The sequence below is a fragment of the Morus notabilis genome, unplaced genomic scaffold (genome assembly GCF_000414095.1).
Source record: "Morus notabilis unplaced genomic scaffold, ASM41409v2 Scaffold184, whole genome shotgun sequence".
NCBI classification, from domain to species: domain Eukaryota; kingdom Viridiplantae; phylum Streptophyta; class Magnoliopsida; order Rosales; family Moraceae; genus Morus; species Morus notabilis.
In genome coordinates this window covers 204,493-228,095 of record NW_010387636.1, presented here as the reverse complement: position 1 = coordinate 228,095, position 23,603 = coordinate 204,493, and the positions used below count along the sequence as shown (strand labels likewise).

At 31.2% G+C, this 23,603-nt stretch overlaps 3 protein-coding genes across 4 annotated transcripts; 2 read left to right on the top strand and 1 right to left on the bottom strand.

Annotated features, from left to right (window-relative positions):
* The first annotated feature begins 2,416 nt into the window (after positions 1 to 2,416).
* On the top strand, positions 2,417 to 5,061 carry LOC21409392 (mannan endo-1,4-beta-mannosidase 7). The gene is made up of 5 exons (XM_010115113.2): positions 2,417 to 3,078; positions 3,183 to 3,377; positions 3,535 to 3,657; positions 3,994 to 4,196; positions 4,285 to 5,061. The coding sequence occupies exons 1-5, from the start codon at positions 2,746 to 2,748 to the stop codon at positions 4,739 to 4,741; spliced, it is 1,311 nt and encodes a 436-aa protein (XP_010113415.1). The 5' UTR covers positions 2,417 to 2,745; the 3' UTR covers positions 4,742 to 5,061.
* Positions 5,062 to 6,476: 1,415 nt separating this feature from the next.
* LOC21409391 (putative pentatricopeptide repeat-containing protein At3g47840) lies at positions 6,477 to 8,631 on the top strand. The gene has a single exon (XM_010115112.2). The coding sequence runs from the start codon at positions 6,496 to 6,498 to the stop codon at positions 8,629 to 8,631; it is 2,136 nt and encodes a 711-aa protein (XP_010113414.1). The 5' UTR covers positions 6,477 to 6,495.
* A 494-nt stretch (positions 8,632 to 9,125) lies between these two features.
* Positions 9,126 to 10,956, bottom strand: LOC21409390 (lipid phosphate phosphatase epsilon 2, chloroplastic). 2 transcript variants are annotated; one of them, XM_024177169.1, is made up of 5 exons: positions 10,551 to 10,956; positions 9,814 to 10,039; positions 9,651 to 9,724; positions 9,306 to 9,555; positions 9,126 to 9,183 (listed from the first exon to the last, which is right to left on the bottom strand). In XM_024177169.1, the coding sequence occupies exons 1-4, from the start codon at positions 10,878 to 10,880 to the stop codon at positions 9,331 to 9,333; spliced, it is 855 nt and encodes a 284-aa protein (XP_024032937.1). In that variant the 5' UTR covers positions 10,881 to 10,956; the 3' UTR covers positions 9,126 to 9,183; positions 9,306 to 9,330. The 2 variants fall into 2 exon arrangements, with proteins under 2 accessions (XP_024032937.1, XP_010113413.1); XM_010115111.2 differs by lacking the exon at positions 9,126 to 9,183 and having other exon boundaries at positions 9,233 to 9,555.
* Between the last annotated feature and the right edge of the window lie 12,647 nt (positions 10,957 to 23,603).

The following is a 23,603-nucleotide window of genomic DNA, read 5'->3' as shown; positions in this document are numbered from 1 at the left end:
AACCATTTTAATACTATTATTATATTTTATATCATAATTATATTATATGTTATTTAATAATAATTTTATTATATTATATTAAATATAATAATAAATATACATTATATTGTAATTATATATATATATTATATTATAGAATAATATAATATAATCATTATTTTTAATTATTTCAGTTATTATTTTAAAAATATTATTATATTTTATATCATAATTATATAATATATTATAAAATAATAGTTTTTTTATTATATTAAATATAATAATAAATATATATTATATTATATTGTAATTATATATATTATGTTATAATATAATATAATATAGTCGTAATTTTTAACTATCCATAACAATTTAACTTCATAATTTACCAAACGCTATTACACTGATTTTGAAACCAGCACAGCTATTATAATTATAATTTATCAAACACACAGCTGTTTTTTATAATATCTATTTTTTCTTTTAATACAGCTAAAAGTAATTTTTTCAAAATCTATTGAACTAAGCCCATGTCTTGTTGTCATTCCTAGCCTTCTCATATTTAAGATCCTAAAAGAAGAAAACCCAATGCTTGAACTTTTACCATAAACCCAATCACGGTAATCTTTTACTGCTGGGCGATCGTACTAGGTGGGTATAAAGGAATTTATTCCGGTTGTCCATCAACTTCATGAGAAAATCTTGTGGGTTCGCTGTGCAAATACACAAGATCTGTCTGGGGGACCATGTAAAAGACCTTTTCTTACAAGATGGTGCACTTCACATGGCTTCATCTATCAACATCCACGGTTCAAACAAAAGCAAATGGAAACTTGTAGAGCAGGAGAAGGCATATATTACGCTTTTAGCTTTATTTATTGGGAGTTTTTGTGATAATTTACTCTACTAATAGTTTTAATTTTTAGTTATTAAATTTAATTAAAATTACATAAAATATATGAAATAGATAAATTTTAATATTAATCTGACAGTTAAAAAATAAAAGAATATCAATAGCCTATTTTCACATAAACTACAAAAAAAAAAGTCTCTTATTTATTTTATTTTATTTTATTTTTTCATTTTCATACTAGTCACTTTATTGTGTGTCCCAATAGCCAAATGACATTTTTGTTTCCGTTTGTCACGCGCAAAAGTTTAGAGGTGATTCATAGAAGTGATGATAAATTAGTGAAAAGACGTCAGCCATTGGAAAAGAAGGTTCTCACAAAAGGGTTTTGTGCCAAAATGGTCGTAAAGTAAAAAGAAGGATAATAACACTTTATTCCCTTTTGACCACTCCTAGTTGTTTACCATCCAACGGTTGTGATTCGACCGACTTCCGTCGGCTTTATCAACTGTTGTAGATCATACGTACATCTATGTGTACGACTAATGTCGGTTGGAATTGAGACAAGTGTGATTCGTGGATTATAATTCATGGGGTATTTATAATTGGGTGGTCCACGAAGAATGCAAGGCAGCAAAATTTTTGTTCAGAAAATGGTTTAATATTCAGATCCCACAATGTAGTTGAGATAACAAAACCAGTAATAAAATAAGACTATAGAAGAGGTGATATGATTTTTTCGACATTTAAATGTGTTTATAGAGTTTTTTATTATCGGAATATGGTACACATATTTTCTTTTGAGTGTTTCGTAAATTAATGATAGGTTCGATTTATATCATGGAGTCAAGTCTTTTGTATTTTAGAATTATTCGTATTAGTATTAGTGTTTGTATTTCTTTTCCTTTTTTTAAAAAAAAGAATAAAACTAGAAGTAAAATAAGTAAATATCATACTAAATGTATATTAATATATAATATTCCATTGGTAGTAATTAGAAATGTTATTCAGTAGGCTGTAAAGTTTAGATTTTTATATTTATAAAATTTTATCGAAATTACAATTGTACTTGCCTTCACTATAGCCATGTCCCTATTTGATAAATAACTAATTATCTTTAATCTCCTTCATGATGTCCCAGTGGAAAATATTGTTGCTTCATCAATGATGGTGATTTTAAACGGTTTGACTTTAATCAAATCTTGATATTTTTCTTTTTAAAATAGAGTTTCGTTATTTTCATACAATCCAAGATCAAACACCTAGTACGATGAGCATCCCCTATTACAGTATCTTCCCATATATACTAAAATTTAAAGAGAAACAAGAAATTATGAAATATAGTTCATGAACTTAGGAACCACATGGGGAGCAAAGAAGGGGAAGATTTTCTATTTAATATTGATTAGGAAACTTCATTCACCTTCCCCTTTCCAAGGACACACCACATGTTACATGGTCATGAGTTGTGATGGAAACAAAAGGACCCTTTTGTTGATTTTTTTTTGTTTTTTTGTTAAAATTTTTTTTTTTTTTTTTTTTTTTTTTTTTTTTTGGTAGATGAGTACAAGCAAGGGCTATTAAAACAATTCCCATAATTCATTTCTTTTGGTGTTAGATTGAGTGTATCTTTAGGGATGGCCATTCCAAGATCTGCTTTGTCTTTAATGTTACACTAACTTATTTCATTTTCAGAGTTTTTGGTTAGTTTCTGATTTATTTTATTTTATTTTATATTTTTTTGCCCGTGACAGTTGCTGTCGTTTTCCCCTTCCTTTAATTTTTTCAGTTGTACCAAGACAAACTTCCATGTCTAAGCCATAATATAGATAACAAATGCTCAAATAGCCTCTTCTTTATAAGCCCTTTATCTTCTCTAAAAAAAAAAAAAAAAAGCCACGGAGAGAGAGAGAGAGATGAAGCATTTTCGTTTGGCTATTCTTCTTGTGGTGATTTTGGTCCATCAACAGATCAGCCTCCACAGTTTTGTTGAAGCAAGAAATGATGGTTTCATCAGAACTTGGGGACACCATTTTGTGTTGAATGGAAACCCATATTATGCCAATGGATTCAATGCCTATTGGTTAATGTACATGGCTTCTGACCCTTCACAAAGATATCTAGTTTCAAATGCTCTTAAAGAAGCCTCTAGCCATGGCCTAACTGTGGCTAGAACTTGGGCTTTCAGTGATGGAGGTTACAGACCTCTTCAGTATGCTCCTGGCTCCTACAATGAGCAAACTTTCAAGGTTCTTATTCACACTGACTCACCTTAGCTTTATATATATATATATATATATATAAAGATCTTGATTAGAAGTTTAAACATTGGTAATGATCTTTGGTTTTATAGGGGCTTGATTTTGTTGTGGCTGAGGCAAGAAAGCATGGGATCAAGCTAATCTTGAGTTTGGTGAACAACTATGAGAACTTTGGAGGGAAGAAGCAGTATGTGAACTGGGCTAGAAGTCATGGGCAGTATTTGACATCTGATGATGATTTCTTTAGAAACTCTGTTGTAAAGGGTTACTACAAAAATCATGTATCTGTAAGTTTTAGACCTTTTATTTTTTGTTTTTTCATTTTTTTTTTCTCTTGATATGTTCTCTTTTGTTTTATCTGAGGCAAAATTAATATTATTTTTTTTTATTGTATTGTGAGACTTATGTGATGTCCAATTTTAATTCATGTTTACTATTTTGCAGACTGTTCTGAACAGATACAACAGCTTCACTGGACTTCACTACAAAGATGACCCAACAATCATGGCTTGGGAGCTCATGAATGAGCCAAGATGCACTTCTGACCGTTCTGGAAGGACCATTCAGGTTTGGACACCATATCTCTCTCTCTCTTCTCTCTCTCTCTCTCTCTCTCTAATTAGTTTGGTCTACTTTCACCCAATTGCTCTAAAAGTCCAGAGATTGAGATAAAAAAAGGAAAGAAAATGTGGCCTTTGCCAGTACTAAGTTGGCAATTATGGCTGGTTCAGATCTGGTACAAGACCAATTAAGTCCTCTTTACAAGGGAAAGAAAACTTAGATCCCCTCAATAATAACCACAGATGACCAAACATTGATTTTAATGTTAATAACTTGTTTCAGCTACTTGCATTAATGTGTATATACAATGCCAGTAAATTCAGTTTGGTGGTCCTATGACAGGCATGGATAATGGAAATGGCAGCCCATGTCAAGTCCATAGACAGAAACCACTTACTTGAAGCTGGTTTGGAAGGGTTTTATGGGCAATCAACCCCTCAGAGGAAAAGCCTCAATCCTGGCTTTGATATTGGAACAGATTTTATTGCCAATAACCGAATCCACGGCATAGATTTCGCCACGGTTCATTGCTATCCTGATCAGTGGTAAGTACTTTGAAAATTTAATCAGTAAATGTTACCAACACAAGTTATATGAGGCCTTACTTTTTGTTAAAACTTTCTAATTGAGCAGGCTGTCTAGCTCAAATGATCAAAAACAACTTTCTTTCTTGAACAACTGGCTAGACACACACATCCAAGACGCGCAAAAAATTCTCCGAAAGCCATTGCTCCTAACAGAATTTGGAAAATCAGGGAAGGACCCCGGTTTCAACACCTATCAAAGAGACCAGCTCTTTAACACCGTATACTACAAGATCTACTCGTCGGCCAAAAGAGGAGGAGTTGCCGGTGGTAGCCTGTTCTGGCAGCTCCTAACCGAAGGCATGGACTCTTTTCGCGACGGATACGAGATAATTCTCAGCCAGAGTTCCTCAACTGCAAATATAATTTCCCAACAATCTCACAAGCTCTATCTGGTTCGCAGAATCTTCGCAAGGATGAGAAATGTTGAGAGGTGGAAGAAGGCAAGAGCAGCTAGAAGGGCTCAATGGATGAACAGAAACAAAGGCAAACGCATAGGAAACTGACGAAATGAAACTATTTAAATAAGAGAAATGGACATTAGTAATGTCATAAGCAATATATATACTTGTTTTTGAAGTAGTTTGTGTAGTTTTTCTTAAAGGGTGTCTCTCTTTGAGATGAGTTTTTTCTTCGTCCAGGAGGGTTGTTGCTAAGATTACCAAGTAATGTTTTGTCGGTCGTGTACTAGAATTTACGTTCAAGTGTTTCAAAGTGACATGTTTTTGAGGGCTCTCTGAACAAGGAGAGAGCCTCAGATTTGTTTTGTTTCACATTTTGTTTGTGTTGCTAAAGAATGAGAAAATATGCCTTATTGCTTCTGCTATTGCTCTTCTTTTTCAAGATGAAAAAAAAAAAAGAGAAGATAAAAATTGTTGGTGATTGTGAACTGTTGACCAAATTTATCATTGAATGGATTGGTATGGATGAAGCTTTCTTTCTTTCTTTCTTCTTCCTCTTCCTCTCTTCTATTTCTTTTTTTCGTGGTGTCTAATTATGTTTTGATAATTTATTGCTTTTCATCATAAAGCGAGCCTCCAATTTATTGAGTTATTAGAAAAGTTTAAGAGTAAAACATAGAGTTGTGAGGTGTGTGATTTTTTTTGTTAGCTCTATTTTATCGTAATATATTATTGCAACGGATAAACAAAGACGTAGTCTCATATTCATATTAAGACAAATCTCTATAAATTTGTGTTTTATTTTTATTTGATTTCTATTTTGTGATTTTATTGCTCTCAGAATTAGAGTTTCTAATTTTTAACATCAACTACAGTTGCGGCTGGGAAAAATTATGATTAGAGAGAGAGGAAATAACCTAGTTTATAGAGAATAAAAATTAGTGACAGAAATTTAAGAAAAATATACGAGTTTATACATAAATTTTGACTTTACTACATTTCCAAATTACTAAAATTACTGATAAAACTTGGGGAAATTTGAAAAAAGAATCAATAGAGGGGAAAGAATAGAGGAAGAAAAACAAAAGCAAAGAAGGGTAACATCAGAGTAACACAGAAATACAAACTTCAAAAATTCTATTTACTTCTGAAAAAATATTTAAAAGTATGTTATTTTTCTTGTTGTGATTATATTTCCAAACTTTTTAGGACTATGCATCACTTTTGGTATTCACACGTAACGGATTTATTTGAAAATCATGCTTCGACTTTTCATAGAGTCATGACTATCCAACAAAGTGAAATTAGTAAAATGATCTTCTTCTATTTTTTATAAAAGAAGACATTTATTCATTCTTTATAAAAAGAGGACATTTTACAGAAAAAATATTTAAAAGTATGTTATTTTTCTTTTTTTGATTATATTTCCAAACTTTTTAGGACTATGCATCACTTTTGGTATTCACACGTAACGGATTTATTTGAAAATCATGCTTCGACTTTTCATAGAGTCATGACTATCCAACAAAGTGAAATTAGTAAAATGATCTTCTATTTTTTATAAAAAAAGACATTTACTCATTCTTTATAAAAAAAGGACATTTTACAAATAAAATTTTTTGAGAAGTTATTTTACTAATAAAACTTTTCAAAAGAGTTATTTTTACAAAGGCTTTTGTGGGAAGGCATAACAGCTAATTCCTGCAAAGAAATTTGAGGCAACTTTTTTTTTTCTTTTTTTTTTTCTCTTCTCTTTCAAAGTTTTATCAGGTTTTCACCATACACCAACTAATTGACAAACGTGAAGTTGTTATGACTCTTTGCGCTTTGCATAAGAACCCAACGAAAGAAAATAAAACATGGTTTTCTTATCAGTCAGGCCTCGTATCAGGAGAATATTCACAGCACAAGCATTCTCTTCCACCGAACACGAAAACTTTCTGACTTCAGCGGGCGGACCGGACCAGTCATTCGAAGAAACCCATGTTGTGAATCATGTTGAAATGCACGAACTGAACTCTCGTTTAAAGGAGCTTGTGAAAACTGGTCATCTAAATGATGCTCGAAATTTGTTCGATGAAATGCCGCAAAGAGATGAAATTTCATGGACCAACATGATTTCTGGTTATGTGAATTATTCTCATGCCCCTGAGGCTTTGAAGTTATTCTCGATAATGAGGATTCGGCCGGAACTGAGATTGGACCCTTTTGTGCTTAGTCTTGCACTGAAGGCTTGTGGGCTAAGTATGAACTTGTACTGTGGGGCATTGTTACATGGGTGTTCGATAAAATCAGGTTTGGTCAATTCTGTTTTTGTGGGTAGTACGCTTCTTGATATGTATGCGAAAATGGGAAAAATTGAGCTGGGTTGTAGAGTATTTGATCACATGCCGGATAGAAATATAGTATCTTGGACTGCCATTATAAGTGGGCTTGTTCATGCTGGTTATAATGCTCAGGGCTTGTTTTACTTTTCCAAGATGTGGAAGTTGAAGGTGGAATGCGATGCATATGCGTATGCTATTGCGTTGAAGGCTTGTGCTGATTTGAGTGCGCTGATTCATGGGAAGGCGATTCACACGCAAACATTGAAGAAAGGGTTGAATGAGAGCTCATTTGTGGCCAACTCTCTTGCTACCATGTACAAGAAGTGTGGTAAATTGGACTATGGATTTCTCTTGTTTGATAAAATGGGAACGCCAGATGTTGTTTCGTGGACTTCAATCATTTCGACATACATTCAGATGGGTCGAGAGAAGGATGCGATTGAAGCCTTTATAAGAATGCGGGAAGATGGTGTGAGTCCTAATGACTATACCTTTGCTGCTTTGATCTCTGGATGTGCCAATCTAGCTAGAGTTGAATGGGGTGAACAGCTACATGCTCATGTGTTGTGTCGAGGCATGGCAGATTATTTATCAGTGGCGAATTCCATTATGGCCATGTACTCAAAATGTGGGCGTTTAGTTTCAACTTCAACGATCTTTCGAGGAATGAGCAAAAAAGATATTGTTTCTTGGAGCACTATAATCGCAGGGTATTCTCAAGTAGGCCATGGAGAAGAAGGTTTTGAGTACTTCTCATGGATGAGAAGGGAAGGACCAAAACCTAATGAGTTTGCTCTTTCTAGTTTGTTAAGTGTTTGTGGAAGCATGGCGATGCTAGAACAAGGGAAGCAATTGCATGCCCATGTCTTGTCTGTTGGATTGGAGCACAAATCTTTAATACAGAGTTCTCTGATTAATATGTATTCAAAATGTGGTAGTATAAAGGAAGCCTCAAAAATATTCGATGCAACAGAACAATACAATATAGTGTCATGGACAGCTATGATTGGTGGATATGCTGAACATGGATACAGTCAAGAAGCCATTGATTTGTTTGAAAAGATACCAAAGGTTGGTTTGAGACCTGACTGTGTAACCTTCATAGGTGCTCTTACTGCTTGTAGCCATGGTGGACTTGTTGGTCTTGGTTTTTACTACTTCAATATAATGTGTAGTAAATATCAGATCCATCCCTCGAAAGAACACTATGGTTGCATTATTGATCTTTTGTGTCGGGCTGGACGATTAAGTGATGCAGAGGAAATGATCAGAAGTATGCCATCTAAGCCAGATGATGTTGTATGGTCTATTCTGCTTAGAGCATGCGGGGTTCATGGTGATGTTGACCGTGGAAGACATGCTGCCGAGGAGATTCTAAAACTGGATCCACACTGTGCAGTGACTCACATCATCTTGGCTAAGCTATACGCTGCCAAAGGGAAGTGGCAGGAATCGGCTGAAGTGAGGAAGATTTTGAAATCGAAGGGTCTGATTAAAGAGCCAGGATGGTCTTGGATAGAGGTTAAGGATCAGATTTCTACATTTGTTGCCGGTGACAGGTCTCATCCACAATGCGAAGAGATCTACAATCTGTTGGAACTACTTGTTTCAAAGCCAGAAAATGGGACTGAAGAATTGGTTTATGAATTGGTTGATGTTGCGGATTAGCGTTTATACATTCAAAATAAATCTGCTAGGACTACCAATGAGCAAGGTGGTAGGAGCTTCTTTTGGTCATCCATGGCTGTGTTATATCGTAATGCATCTTTACAAATTATCATGGGTTATATTTTGAGTTGGAAAATGTGCGAGCAAGAGACATCTAGACAACATTTATAGCCAAATTAAGAGTGGGAGGGTGAGGGGGCGGCGGCGGCCGGGGTGTGGAAGCACTCAGATAAGGTTAGGGCGACGACCCTTTGATGCTTAAGCAGAGCCCTTGTGCATTTACAAAAGGTGAACAATTTTCCTGTACAGTTTATTGAAATTTATTCATTCTTGAATACCAATTGTATGAATTTCTTTTCTCCTTTTCTACTTCGTATGACAGTAAACAAACCGGTCAGTTCTCTCTTATTTCACCACTCTTTCACATGTTTTTTTTAACTAGCATTCTAAAGCAGAGTTCTTAATATTATGTTGTAAAATCTTCTAATCCTAAGATAATGTCTTCACGTCAAATACTGTCAAATATCAGTACCAGGTCTGATTCTTCGGCATCTGGAGCGACGTTTACACAAACCAAAGTCAAAACTGACATGAAGGGCAATCAGAGTAAGTGGAGAAAATTTAAATAAGAATCGTATTCCGATATAGTTGTATAAGAATTGCATTGAGCTTACAATTATATGTCATTTAGGGAATTCCTCAATCATCTCTAAGCCAATTCTGATACACATACAAAAGAAATCCCAGGCAAAATGCAGCAGCCCCCGAAATGACAATAATTCGAACCCATAAAGAGGAGTCAAAAGCTTGCAACACAAAAGCATTCCAGGACCAGCACCAAAAAACAGAGAAAACTGAACCTATAACAGCTCCCACAACCACTTGACTTAGCGTGTGAAGTTGTTGCGAGACCCGCAACCACGACTGCAATCACAGATACAGAAAGCCATATTAACCACCAAGTGGAGCAACAGAAAGCTCAAATACACAGAAAGGAATTAGCCAGATAGATGGCTTACAAGATATGAACCAAATGCCAAGGCAACTCCACTGATTGCCACTGTAGCATCATTTATCCCTAGCCATTCCACGACTGTCACACAAGAAGAACAACACATCACAATAGTTACATAAAGCTAGTGAAAAGCGTGCATAATAGGGAATGGGAACATGGAAAATTACCTGACAAAATAGAAACTGTGACAATGAAGAAAATGGATTGTGCATGTGAAGAAGGCATTCCGGGGTCTGATTTTAATGCCGAGGCGGGTCGCTCTTGGTTTATTATCCGTTTAAGGGCAACGGATAATACCGTATTTATAACGGATCCCATGGTAATCCACACGGCTTCTGCATCATGCCTCCACAAGATCACCCCAGCAAAAACCCCAGACATTACCCACTTGCTCTGTCCAAAAGCAAACATTAGCCATAACCATCATAAAAAAGAAATAAGAAACCCAACTGTTTCTCAAGATGTTCATTTTTTTGGTAAAATTATCATTCTGGTAACAAAAGGGTACAAAGGATATTTTCATGCCTGAAGACTGTAAGGTACCAGACCATTGTTCTTTTTACAATTCGAATCATAACTGAAAACTTTATTACAATATTTTCTCATAAAAATTTAAATTTAACTTTTTTATTATGATATTTTCTCTTATATAAGTTAACTTTTCAACTCAAGTTCATAACTTAAACTCGCGAAAACAACGGCCCGTAACTCAATACTTGTAAACGGTAACTAGTCGGCTAAAAGTTACTGCATTCGTTCGTAACCTCGTTTATTATAAAAATATGGATTCAAACAATAATTTCGAATTAGAAAATATCAAACTAATACAAAATTGACCATGCTTCATATATCAGACAACATATGTTAAAAAGGAGCTAAACTTTAGAACATAGAAATTACCAACCAGTCGATTGAGGATCGTTTCCAGCTTATTACTCACAAGCCTACCACGAAACTCAGAGGACCCATCAACGAAAGCTTCTTGTTCCAGCGTTTTAATGGCTTCATCGCCATTAGTGCGGTCCCTAAAAGCAGTCAGTTCAAACATGGCCTTTTTGGGACCCAAGACAACTAAGCAGCCGTTTTTCTCTGACAGGCCTTTCTTGGAGAAAACCAAATTCGGTGTTGGGAAACAAGGAAACGTTGGAGAAGAAGATTTAAAGGGTTTGGAGGATTTAAGGCCGAGAAAGAGTTTGAGATTGGGCTGCTGAAACTGAGTGGCCGTGGTTGACATTTTTAGGTCCAAATGGGGAACTAGAGAAAAACCGTGCGTCTTTCTGCTAATTAAAAGTGTCGTTGGAGAACAAAGGAAAATTTTAACAGAAATAAAAATAATAAATGAATAGATAAATAGATAAATAAATAAATAAACAAATAGCATGAGGATATTGTGCGTCCTCTAATGAATGAGAATCATGGGAATGGTTGACAAAAGTCCAAATCTGTCGTCCAGTTTTCGATGACAATTCTAGAAATAGCACATGACAGATCATATTAGAGTTTTTATTATTGTTGAGAGTGTAGCCAAAAAATGTTTTAACGCTTCAAGAATTCTATGGCAAAGGAAAAAAGAAAAGAAAAAAAAAAACACACACACACACACACGTTATTTATGGTGTAATCTTTTGAATGATCATATTTTTATGATGGGTGGTTCTATTTACCCTTTTTTACTCTCCACATATCTTTCATTTTAAATTTTCTTATAATAAAAAGACCCTAATGATAAAAAAATTATTTAATTTAATTTAATTTAAAAAATAAACTAATTTGTAGTTGTTATCTCTCTCTCACACATCACATGTTATATTCAGTGGTGGTGCCAGCCATCATTTCAGTGGGGTGTGAATTTTTTTTTTTTTTTTTTTTTTTTTTTTTTTTTTTTAAATAAATAACATGAATATAAAAAAATTGTATTATGGTACTTTTTCTTGCCAAATACATATATAGAGAATTTTACAATATGAAAAATTAAAAACTGTCGATACCTTAAAAAGTCGTGTTTATATTAAAAAAAAATTGTTTTTCATATGTTTTACTTTAATATGATTTTAATTAGATCAATAAAAATACCCTACCATAGATTTTTTTTTTGAGGTTATAGAAAATCATACCTGATGTTTTGGAGTTTATCTTATCTATAACTTTTAGATTTCAAATTTATGCTCACTTCTTACTTATCCAACCATCAATCACTAGTCAATTTTAACCAAAAATCGATCTAAACACCCTCAATAAAAAATAAAGGAAAAAAATGTGAACTATGAGGATATTTGGTATTTCTCATAGCTAAAATAAATTTTTGACCGAAAATAGGTAAATATTTAACATGATTTGAAATGTGAAGTTATAAATGAGATACAATTCAAGATATGAATTAAATGTTTTTTAATCTCAAAATGCAAGGTATAAAGAAAAAAAAAAGCTCACAAACATATGAATGAGTAAAATTGTTGATAGAGGACATATAGAAAATAAAAAAATAAGTTTAGTGGGGGCTTATATAAAAATATAAAATTTTAGTAGGGACAAATTTAAAATGTTAAAATTTTTAAGGGGTCAAATTTTAGTTTTAAAAAAGTCAGCCGCCCCCACTCGTTCCCACGTAGCTCCACTAGTGGTTATATCCTGAACTATAAACTATTGATATTTTAAAATTTATAAAAAAAATTCTAACTTTCACCTTTCAATGACTATTCTAAAAAGTTGCATTAATATAATGTTAATTTTTTTTTATTGGCTGTATGATGATGTTTATTTTTATTTTTTTTTCATTTCATATTTATATTTTTTAAAATTATTTTATAGACTAATCACTTTGTTTTTTTATTTCGGTTTTTTATAAAGCCTGATTGATTTTTTTTTCGGTTTCATCTTCTATTTGTTTTTTTTTTTTTCTGTGTTTGTTTTTATTTTGGAAAAAAGGCTTCACGCCTAAAACTTCAAAAAAAAGAAAAGAAGATGAAGGGATAGAGAAATAATACTATTTAAATAATAAAATAAAATAAAATGGTGGGTGTGAAAAGTAAATTAAAGTGGATAAGAATTAATTATTTTATAAAAATAATTAAGGGTAATCTTAGAATGATAGGGGTGTGTAAAAAATAAATTTAGTTCTTTTAAAATTATGTGAGGTGTGTATTTAAAAAGAGAACATGGAGAATAAAAAATGCGTGTGAATGTTGATTTTAGAAATAGACGCAATATTATTTTGGATTAAATTTGAAAATTTCGTTTGAATTATAGTATTTATATATGTCTAGGAATTTTAAAAATGAGACCTCCATTTTTTCCTTCTTAAATCTAAAAACATCTTCATTAGTCTTTTTTTAAACAAAAAAAAAAATGTAACATATGGGTCGAGTGTTCGTTCGCTTGGCAAGTTCATCAGGTTTTGAACTTATGAACAAGTTTGAATTGATATTTAGTTCAATTGTTTTAACCAGGATTGTTGGCTTTAGAATCCATTTTAGAGAACTTAACCCCTTTAAATTCTCATTGGCTTGAACTTATTTACTATAATATTTCTGGTTTAAAATATAATTGTATTTTTATGAGAAAATGAGACAAATATCATTTAAAGTGTATGAATCTAGATTTGAAAATCCAAGTTAGACCCAAATAAATACACAAACTACACAAAAGACAAGCACCACAAGGAGTCTAAACAGTTGTAACGGCCATAAACCATATAATTGAAGCCGACAAATATTAATGGAATCCTTGCCTTACAAGAAAAAAAAAATGAAATGTCTCTTTATTTTTTATATAGTAGTCTTTAAACTTTTCTTTTTCGATAGTTTTAGTTGCTGTTAGTAAAATTGATAAATAATTTTTAAAATTTAACGTAGATAATCACATTTTTTCTCATAATTATAGAAACTTTTACATAAATAATTACAGTATTTACAAAATGTTACAATTTTTAATAGGTTTTAATAGTAATAAACTAAAATTTACATATAATGTAACTTTTTTTTGTGTAAAATTTTAACTTATCACATGGATAGATAATTATCTTTGTTAAATTTCAAAAATAATTTGTCAATTTATTGTTAGGGACTAAAATTGTCAAAAAAATGAAATTTCAAAAATGAATATGCCAAAATTAAAAGTTTAGTGATCAAAATGTCACTATATTTAAACTTCATAGAGTCAATTACTCTTAAAAAATTCAATTCCTTATTTCATATAAATAGTTTCATAATTTGAGAGACAACTCACAATATCATATCAGATTTTAAGAAAATAAATTACAAATTTTAACAAAATACACACAAAAAAAAAAAAAAAAAAATCAAGTGGGTCGATCTACCACTCTTCTGGAGGTGTGACTTTGTCTAGGACTCCAAGGATTGATTGTTTTCTATCGGAGTTCGTGAACTGACATACCAGCCCTATCCAACCTCACCTTGGCTTCGTCTTCACTTATCAAATATTATATAAATTTCCTCAAATATGTGTTTACACACACGAGTTTTCAATTACATTAATATTGTAATTACTTATTAAATATAAAAATTTAATAATGTGACGCGATAAAATTTTAATCTTATTAATTATCATAATTTTTTTAATTAAAATATCTAATTTATTATAACAGTTAGATGGATATTCTATGACTAAATTAATAATATCTATTAATAAATAAGTATTAAATTAATCATTAGAATCATAGTCCACCCATATAATTTTTCAATTCGAATTAAAATGTAATTTTATGTTTTTTTACTGTAACAGAAAAAAAATTATATATAATTTTTTATGAAAATTTTTAACTCTAATAAAATTAAAATTAAAAACTTAAATTAATAAAATGATCTCGTAGCGTTTTTTGTTTTTTTGTTTGTTTTTTAGGCTGACGACAACCCCCGGGAAGAGGTACATCTAAGTTTGGGCCTTTTCTCCTCCTTTCTACTCAGATCTTATATGGGCTTACGACTTTCATGTAAGCCCAATAAGTCTATGTGTTGGTTTGTCTGGTCGCTCGTGCACCAGTTTGAATATTTATATCTTAATTTTAATTAATATCTTTTTAATAAAATAACTATATTAATTAAAAAAATATTAATTAAAAATAAGAATAAGCTGATGAATAATTCTTTCTAGAAGAAAATTACATATACTACCTATCACTGATTTTTCTATCTTTATATTTATGCTACTCAAAATATAAATTTATACCACTTAAAATTATTTTTTACTAATTTAATAAAAGGCGTGTTTATACTGTGCGACTTCGATAACAAAAACATTAGTTAGTATTATTTTGAGTCGAAATTTTTTATGTTTTTCCCTAAATATACTTTCACACTCTTGGATATTGAAACTTCTTTTCTATACCTCTATCTCCTATTACGAATGGAAAAGTAATAAAGTAAAAAATAACAATAAACTAAAGGTTAACCGTTAAATTATGCTTGCGACGACAACAATTAGTTCTGAATTCTGATATGTTAATACGCCAAATTAATGGTTGAGTTTTAAGAGGTCAATGTCGATCTTTATATGGAGAAGAACCTCAATAGACCTGCCACATAAGCTGCTTAGTAAGGCATAAAACTCATAACCAATCACCGGAGTTTTAACACAAAACTAAACAAAAGTGTCTCCCAACAAGCAATTTTACATGTATTCTCCACGTCTTTACAGGCAAGAAAGTCCCATTTATCTTGTTTTAAAAGGCTTCTACTTTGTATGAAAATCACTTTTAAAATCTTTACAAATAGTGAGGAATCAGTACAACTCTCAATGCCTTGCTGTTCCGGAGAAGAAATTCCCACCACTATAGTATATACCACTTTTTGATAGTACTATTTACTTCTTTTTAACTCTCGTGCCATTTGGATAATAAGTTTTTTTTTTTTATAGCTCGTCTATTTGATAAATTGGAAAAGGGTAAAAAAGTTCATTTCGTGTAGATTTGTTTCAAAATGCATGCCTTGGTGGAGATGTTTCAAAAAAGAAAAAAGTGGATACAATGAAAAAAAAAGTGGAAACAATGATACAACGTTGCTTGAGTAAAAAATAAAAAAAAAAAAAAAAAAAAATTAAGGCTGTTTAGCACCTATGGCCATAAATTTTTTTATGGTTTGGTATTTTTGTTATTCAACTTTTTTCTTGACCATTTGGTCTTTAAATCTATGAAATCGTTGGAATCATTCCTTGTCCGTTCTTTTCAGTATAATACATACCACAAAACTTGAATTAGGAATAGATAAGCTATATCAAAGAAAGCTTTGTGTGTAGTAATAGGCGCGTCATTTCGTAATATGCCAATTTGGCATGCTACTAATCCAAGTCCCGCAATAGAATCAACCACACTACTTAACAAATGTTAAATTTTGAGCAAGATTATAATATTTGTATTTTTTTTAGCTTTTGTGCTATGTCAATTTCTTGCTGTATGAGAGTACCAAATTACGAAAAAATTAGGAAACACATGTGTCAAATTTTTTTGTTTCACAACTCAAGTTAAGAATTTGAGAGGAAAATCCTGTAGCAAAAAAGTTGAATTTGAATTTTATGAGAAAATACTGTAACAATAGAACTTAAATTGTGACTTGAGTTGTGAAAAAATAAGACTTAAAATTTTATCCCCAAATCTAAAAGTTAAAAGAGGTAAACCTTATCATGAAAGCAGTACTAGTCTTAATGCTGCACGCATTTGATTCTCTAACTTTCTTACCTTCTCATTTGGCGATTAAAAATTCGAACTTCTTTCTGAAGAAAGAGAGGAAAGCGTAGACATGGAGGTAATGAGGCTGTCAAATTAATAATAATAAATCAGCTTTCAAAAGAATTCTTATAACATCGTCAAAGCTCAAAATAAATTTCAAAAACATAAAACCAAACTAAGCCATCAAGAATGTCAACTTGATAATTAGAACACTTGAACATAAAAGTCATTAACTGCGGGTAAGAATGTCATCTTTAGTTTAATGAGATATGAACACTTAAACATAAAGGTTTTTAAAGTCTCTTAAAAAAAGAACTAGGATTTTCGTTGGTAGGTTACATCTGATTTTCATTGGCCGATTATCAAATTCAAAAAATCAGTTTTTCAAAAGTTGGAACCAAAAAGTGAAGAAGGAAAGAATCACCCGATCACTAACCAAAACTGATTGGTCTATTTCAATTGGTTTTGGAGATAATAATTATTACGTACAGTACACATGAAGTGTGGTATAGATCTTACTATTTATTATTATTTACTTTTTATTCATCCCATACATATTTTCAAGCAATAAAAAAGTAAAAAAGAAAGGAAAACAATATGAAAATATTATGTGAATGAAGTGGAGATTGCCTTAATTTGAAGAAAACTGGAGGGAATAGAGATTTTTTGAGAGAAGACGTGGGAGGGAGAAACTAGAACGTCAGAGAGAACAATGACGTTGAAATAATAAAGCCTAGACCCTAATTAACAACCCGTCGCCCTTGCAAATGACACACCATTTGCTCTGTATAATATATAAATTACGTTCACATATAAAAACATAAAAGAGGGTAATTACTGATTTATTTTCGATCATCGATCGACACATATATAAGAGAGCTGAATTCAGAACTCGATTAACTTATCAAAAGTCTCAGTTTTGATATGGCACCGTTAATAATGGTCGGTTCTTAGAAGTTCACCTTGGTGTTGCTTGGTTTTTGATTTTTGAAATAACTCTAAAAGGAACAATGCGCGTGTTTAGTTGAGTAGTAATTTAGCTCAGTTCGAACGGGACTCTAAGGGTGCGTTTGGTTCATAGATTAGAACCATGTGATTAGAATTATTTTTGATTTACGTGTATTTTTTGTGAGAGAAAATACTGTAGCGAACCACAAACCATAATTCGAATCAGGGAACGAATCCATCTACCAAACATCACCTAAGAGTAGATAGGTGTGTAATCTCTCTCTCTTCTTTTTTATTTTTTATTTTTTTTATTTTTAAAATATCCAAGTGGAGAGGAGTATACTTGCATGCAAACAGTCAGCTCTATTTTGAAAGTACTAGGAGGAAAGAAAGAGATAAAAGCATAAATGGGGACACAGTCAAAGTGCAGAGAGTGATCAGGTTTCACAGGCAAACCAGAACTAGTCCAAGATTGATCTTGTAGGTCAAGAACTTCAAGCTAGGGTCCACTGAACTACTGGTCCTGGTGCTTCATTATCAGTGAGACTACTGCCTCTCTTCTGGCTTCACCCAAACCCCAGTCAACCTCTCTAGCCCCTCCTAACTCACCAACGCCCATCTATTCCCTTCAGAAATGTACATTTATTTATTCATTTTATAGCCCAAGCGTGCAAAAACAGTACACCTATTGATTAGATATAATGCATTTGAAGATTTGTCCTGGGACTTCAGAAAGTTGGATACACATACACGAGTAGATATGTGCATTAATTTAGAAGATTTTTGAAGATATAGTAAGGTATACATATCTCTATATGTATATCACGTATATTTGAAAGTTGTCAGTTGAATTATATTGGTTTATAGAGTAGGGGAGCTTGTCTACTGGACAAGGAAAAAATAAACTATTAGTAGTTCATGATTTTTTAACCGTTAAATTTGTATAAAAAAGTGTCTTTTATATATATATATATTAATTTAATATGAGTTTAACGAGATCTAACAGTTAAAACTTGCTCTACTGACAGAGATGCCTATAAGAGAAAGTCCCGATAAAATAAATAAAAAAGAGTGATATATATTTTTCTTTTATTTATTTAACAATATTATTGGACACTTATGACATGTTTACTTATTCGTAATTGGAGTGAACATAAATCGAAGTGGACATGAATGTAAGTCAAAATAAGCTGTTTACTTAGGTTTCAGGAATCGGAGTTGGAATCAGTCACAATCTCATTCATGCGTTTACTTACACCGAAAATCAGAATAAACTGTTATAAATTTACTTACCTGCCCTTTTAGTAGATTTTTGTGTGTTGAACTTTAAAAAACAATTGTATATTTTGCTAACTATCTTAATATTAGGATAACTAATTAGTAATTAGATTTTTTTTAATCACACCTAGATTTTTTTTAATTAGTAATTAGAAATTGTAATGGTCTAGATCTCTGCGAATCCTTGAAATGATGTTGTGCAATCAAGGGACAAAACATGGTTTGATCACAGATTCAATAAATAAACACAAAAAAAATAAAATAAAAAAACAAACTTACGATTCAATAAAATAGAATCACAGTGATTTATGTTATTGACTCACCTTGAAGAGAAGATGGATGTTCTTGGTTGTTGTGGATGCAATGTTGTGTTTTGAGGAGAAGAGAATATCAGAAGAAGTGAGCAAGGAGATACGAGAAGCGTGAAAGTAAATTATGACATTTTCAATTTTTTACTTTTTACTTTTCTATTCACAAATTTGTTAGTAGAATTAAGGGTAAAATTACAATTCACATTTATTATCAGAATTGAGAATACCAATCTGGTGAGAGGTGTGGAAAGTGTCAATCCTATTTTTTAACCCTAAATTAGTGTGTGACCCACATATTCGCACTCTCATTCTAAGATAAAAATGGGTAAATAAATATAAGGTTGATTCGGATTTCTAATTCTCATTCTCTACTCATAATAAGTAAACATGTCATTATTGAACTCACATTCTATTAGTATTGGTGCTTACTCGTGTTTCTAAATATTTTTCTTATTTATTTGAATTTTTATTGGGGTTAATATATAATAAATTCAGGCATGCACACTCGCGTGCCCATTAATTTACCCTCTTACAATACGTTTCTGCAGAAAGGCTCCGCTTGTTTCCGAGACTCAAAAAAAAAAAAAAAAAAAGGAAAAGAAATTAATAATATGCTTTCTCTACGTTACTCTGACAACAAAGCTTGGCTAATTTTTATGTAACTCGTGAAAAAAAAAAACACTAAGGAAATAGAAGGAGAGAAAATATGAAGACTTGATCAGGACCGTGGATTTCAGAACCTCTGACATAATAAAACACATGCACGCTGACTTGCTGCTACAGTGGTGTACGGAATTCTTATGGTTATCAGTGTTTGAGAAATGGAATGGAACCAAGAATTTAAAAACATTTGAAGTTGTGAAAAATTAGGTAATAAATGTAAGTTAATGGTCCGAAAGGCATCAAGATTTCTACAAAAGTTCATCCATACCTTTCGTTTTTTTTTTTTTTTTTTTTGATAATTCATCCAAACTTTTCCTTGATTGATAAGTTGGGCCTCTAATTTTTTTTAATTTGACATTTTTGACCTTATTATTCGCCTTTATTTGATGTATGTCATCAAGTGGACTACGTTGTCGAGAATTATCAAATTTCTCCTTAAATGCCATAATTAAAAGTAAGGGTTCTAATTTACAATTGGCCGAAAATTCTAGTGCATGAAAGCAATTTACTCATTATGAAAAATGTAGACTATTATTAATACTGTTAATCACTGAGCTATGATAAATCTTTTGTCCTTACATTGTTTATCTTTATTTGGCATTAAATTTGACAAAGAAAGAATTTTCAAAATTTAACAGAGTTAATAATACCCTTATGGGATAATAATTGAAAATTTTATAAAATTTGTTATATTAAGTATAAATGTTTTCGTTTTCAAGAGTTTTTCAGAGTAGTAAAGAGAAAAATTTGCTTTTAATGTAATTATTTCTTTAAAATTATATTATTATTGTTGTTAAATTACATTAATTCATTATCAATTTTATGATCAAGAACCAAAATTTGTCGAAAAAAATTCAAAATATAATATACTAAAAAAGTGAAGGATCAATAAAATAACATGATTTTTTAATGCAAAGAACAAAATTATAAGTATCAAGTCTTACACTATTATATAATAATTTTGAGACACTGCTATAGTGGCAATAAACAACATTTTCGTAATGAATTTCTCGTCTTCTTAAAGTAAATTTTTTTTTTTTCTGAAATTGTCTTTTTAAAGTAATTTTGAAACTGTAAGAATTAAACGCAATAGAATAGACCAATGCAATACACAATTTACTACTCACAACCACAAGACAAGAACAATAACGGTGGCTCTTATTGTTGTTATTATTTATGATATATAGCAATTTTAGAGAGTTGTTATGCGATAGGGTTTTTGAGAAAATGACCCTTTGCTAAAATAAATTGTCTTTTTTTTTTTTTCACTAAGAAAAAATTGACCAGAATAACTAGACCCTCATTTTTTTTAATGAGAAAAGTGTTCGCATAGTTAGGTACTACATTGAATCAATATATAACTTTGACATGTCCACATCTAATTTCCTATAAAGAAGCCCATATCTAATTGTTATGTACTCCAATAGGCGTGAGCACTTTTTAAATGGCAAAAAAATATATGGACTTTAAAAGACTCGTTTTTTGGTGTAAATGTGTAAGTAGGATTTCTCTCTCTCTCTCTCATTTTATTTTTCTTTTGATAATTCCCTACGTAAGATAAGAATCAAACTACCAAACATGGTTGGAAACTGAAAAAGACTATCCCCTTGGCTTTTGCCTCCCTGAACGGTGAAAGCTGGGGTTTAGTTTGGCTGATTAAGACCAAAAACCTCTTTATTTCGTTTTTTGCCCTAAGAAAAAAGGAGAGAATTTAATGAAAGAGTGCTAGGGATAAAATCCACACCTCAATCATCACCGTTCACGTGCACAACATTTCATGAAGAATGTCAATTGGAAGAATCGATTGGTCGAAAAGTGACTCATGAAATAGTATTGATTGGAGAAACATGATTGCAGAAGATTTATAGGGACTACTATAAATAAATCAAAAAAGAAGAACCTTATAGGCTACGAGGTCCAAGTCGAATATGAGAACAAAGGTAAGAATTAGATCAAACTTAGAGAGGAAATTACTTCAAATCAAATATGGAAACAAGAGGAGGAAAGTCAATTGAAGTTAGAAAGGAAAACATCATATTTCACTAATCAACACCGTGTGAGCTCAAGAAAAAAAAACCTAGAATGCTTAAATCATCTCCTATGAATAAGAGATTGATATCACGAACTGGATAACACTTTCAGCTACTTTATTCTCCTCTCTAGATTCTATCTCTGAATCGCCTCCTCATCTCTTCTCTATTATCTTGTAATTTTTTCATATACAGTGAAACCCCAAGATCTTATATATAGTGAACGTAGCCATCGTATTGAAGGTGGACCACTGTAAATTTATGTGTTAAATATCTTCACGCACTTTACGTTTTCATTCTAACATTTGATGGACTCAAGACCATATCGACACAACAATTTTAGTCGATGCTTAGAAGTGGTCATTGACCCTCTAAACAAATTTAATTGAAGAATCCACACTCTACATATAGTATGACAAAATATTTAACTCATAAGATACAATTTTAGATGATTAATCATGTCAAAATCTTATCAAATTAAAAATAATATGATAATTCAACCGATTTTAATGAAAATAAAAATTTTGAAAATATACCTATGAATAGGTATTTTTTTCATACCATATCATGGGAGCTTTCACGAATTTTTGAACATTAATTTTACAAATCAAGTTGTGTGAGATAACGCGAATTTTCATAGTTCTAACATGGACTTCAAAAATTTCAATTCATGAAATAGTGGGGCATGCGCTCTAATGTAGAATTTTTAAAAAAGAAAAAAAAAGAAAAAGAATTCTATGTAGGTTAGAGTACGAAAAGATAACCCAACATATCATAGGATTTTGTTTGTAAATATCGTATTAGATTACATCCGTACTATTATAAATATATGTATATATACACATACATATTATTTGATGAGATCTAATGTTTAAAAATATATAAGGTGGTTTTATTCACATACTTTTTTTTTAATTTCTACACTGTCTTTTAAATTTTAATTCAAATGACAAAAAGACTTTCACATAAAATGATAAAAAGACAATTACTTGACTTAATTATTTAATTAAATTTTATTATAAAAAAATTAATTACATTTTTTTTTCTTTCAGCACACCCTACATATTATTATAAAATTTTATTTTTGTACTAATCATTTTGTTTTTAAAAGATGATAATTTCATTTTGACCTTTTGTTCATGTAATGTTGCATTGTTTTTCTTCTTCTTTTTATGTCTTATTCTCTCTCTATTTTTTTATACTCTTTAGAATTTGTTTTTTTTTATTTTGTCATTTTTATTAGTACCTCAATAGATGTAACAATTATGTTGTCGTTACGCTTATATTTATGTCCTTTATTTTCTACGAAAAATGCAATAGTAAATTTTCTTTGTGTATGAGAAAAGACTTTATAATTTCACAAGAAAAAAAAAGACTTCATCCTCAAAACTTCAAAAAAAAAGATAAATAAATTATAGTATTAAAATTGCAAATTAAAATAAAATGGTGGGTGTGAAAAGAAAAAGAAAATCTTTAAAAATTAATAATTTTATTAAAATAGTTAGATGTAATCTTGGAATAATAATAGTATGTAAAGAGTAAATTTAATTCTTTCAAAATTAAGTGGGGTGTGTATTTATATTTAGAAAGTGAGTGTAGAGAATAAAAAGAGGATGTGAATAGAACCACACAAATGTGTTATAGGGATACTTTATTCTTGAAATTGATTTTACTTTTTATTATTATTTTTTCATCTTTAGGGTATTTTTTTTAAATTTTTTTTTAAAGTCTCCCAATAAGGTTATAAAGGCAAAGATTTGTCTGCAGAGAGCGTTCAGTTCTCTCTGTACCTCCCAAGTTGAAGCGATCGTTTTACCCACATACACAAACACACGAGCCTGTTATAAAATATCCATTTTCTCTCTTCAAACATTTTCTTTCCATATATTCTCACCTTTCATCTCCACTTTCCCGGAAAATTAGCTACCAAAACAGCTCTCTCTCCATAAATACTTCCCCTCCTCTCCCTCCACACAATGAATTAATTACCCATCAGTTCAAGCTTCTTCTTCACCTATTCCTCTCTCTATCTCTCTCTCTCTCACGAA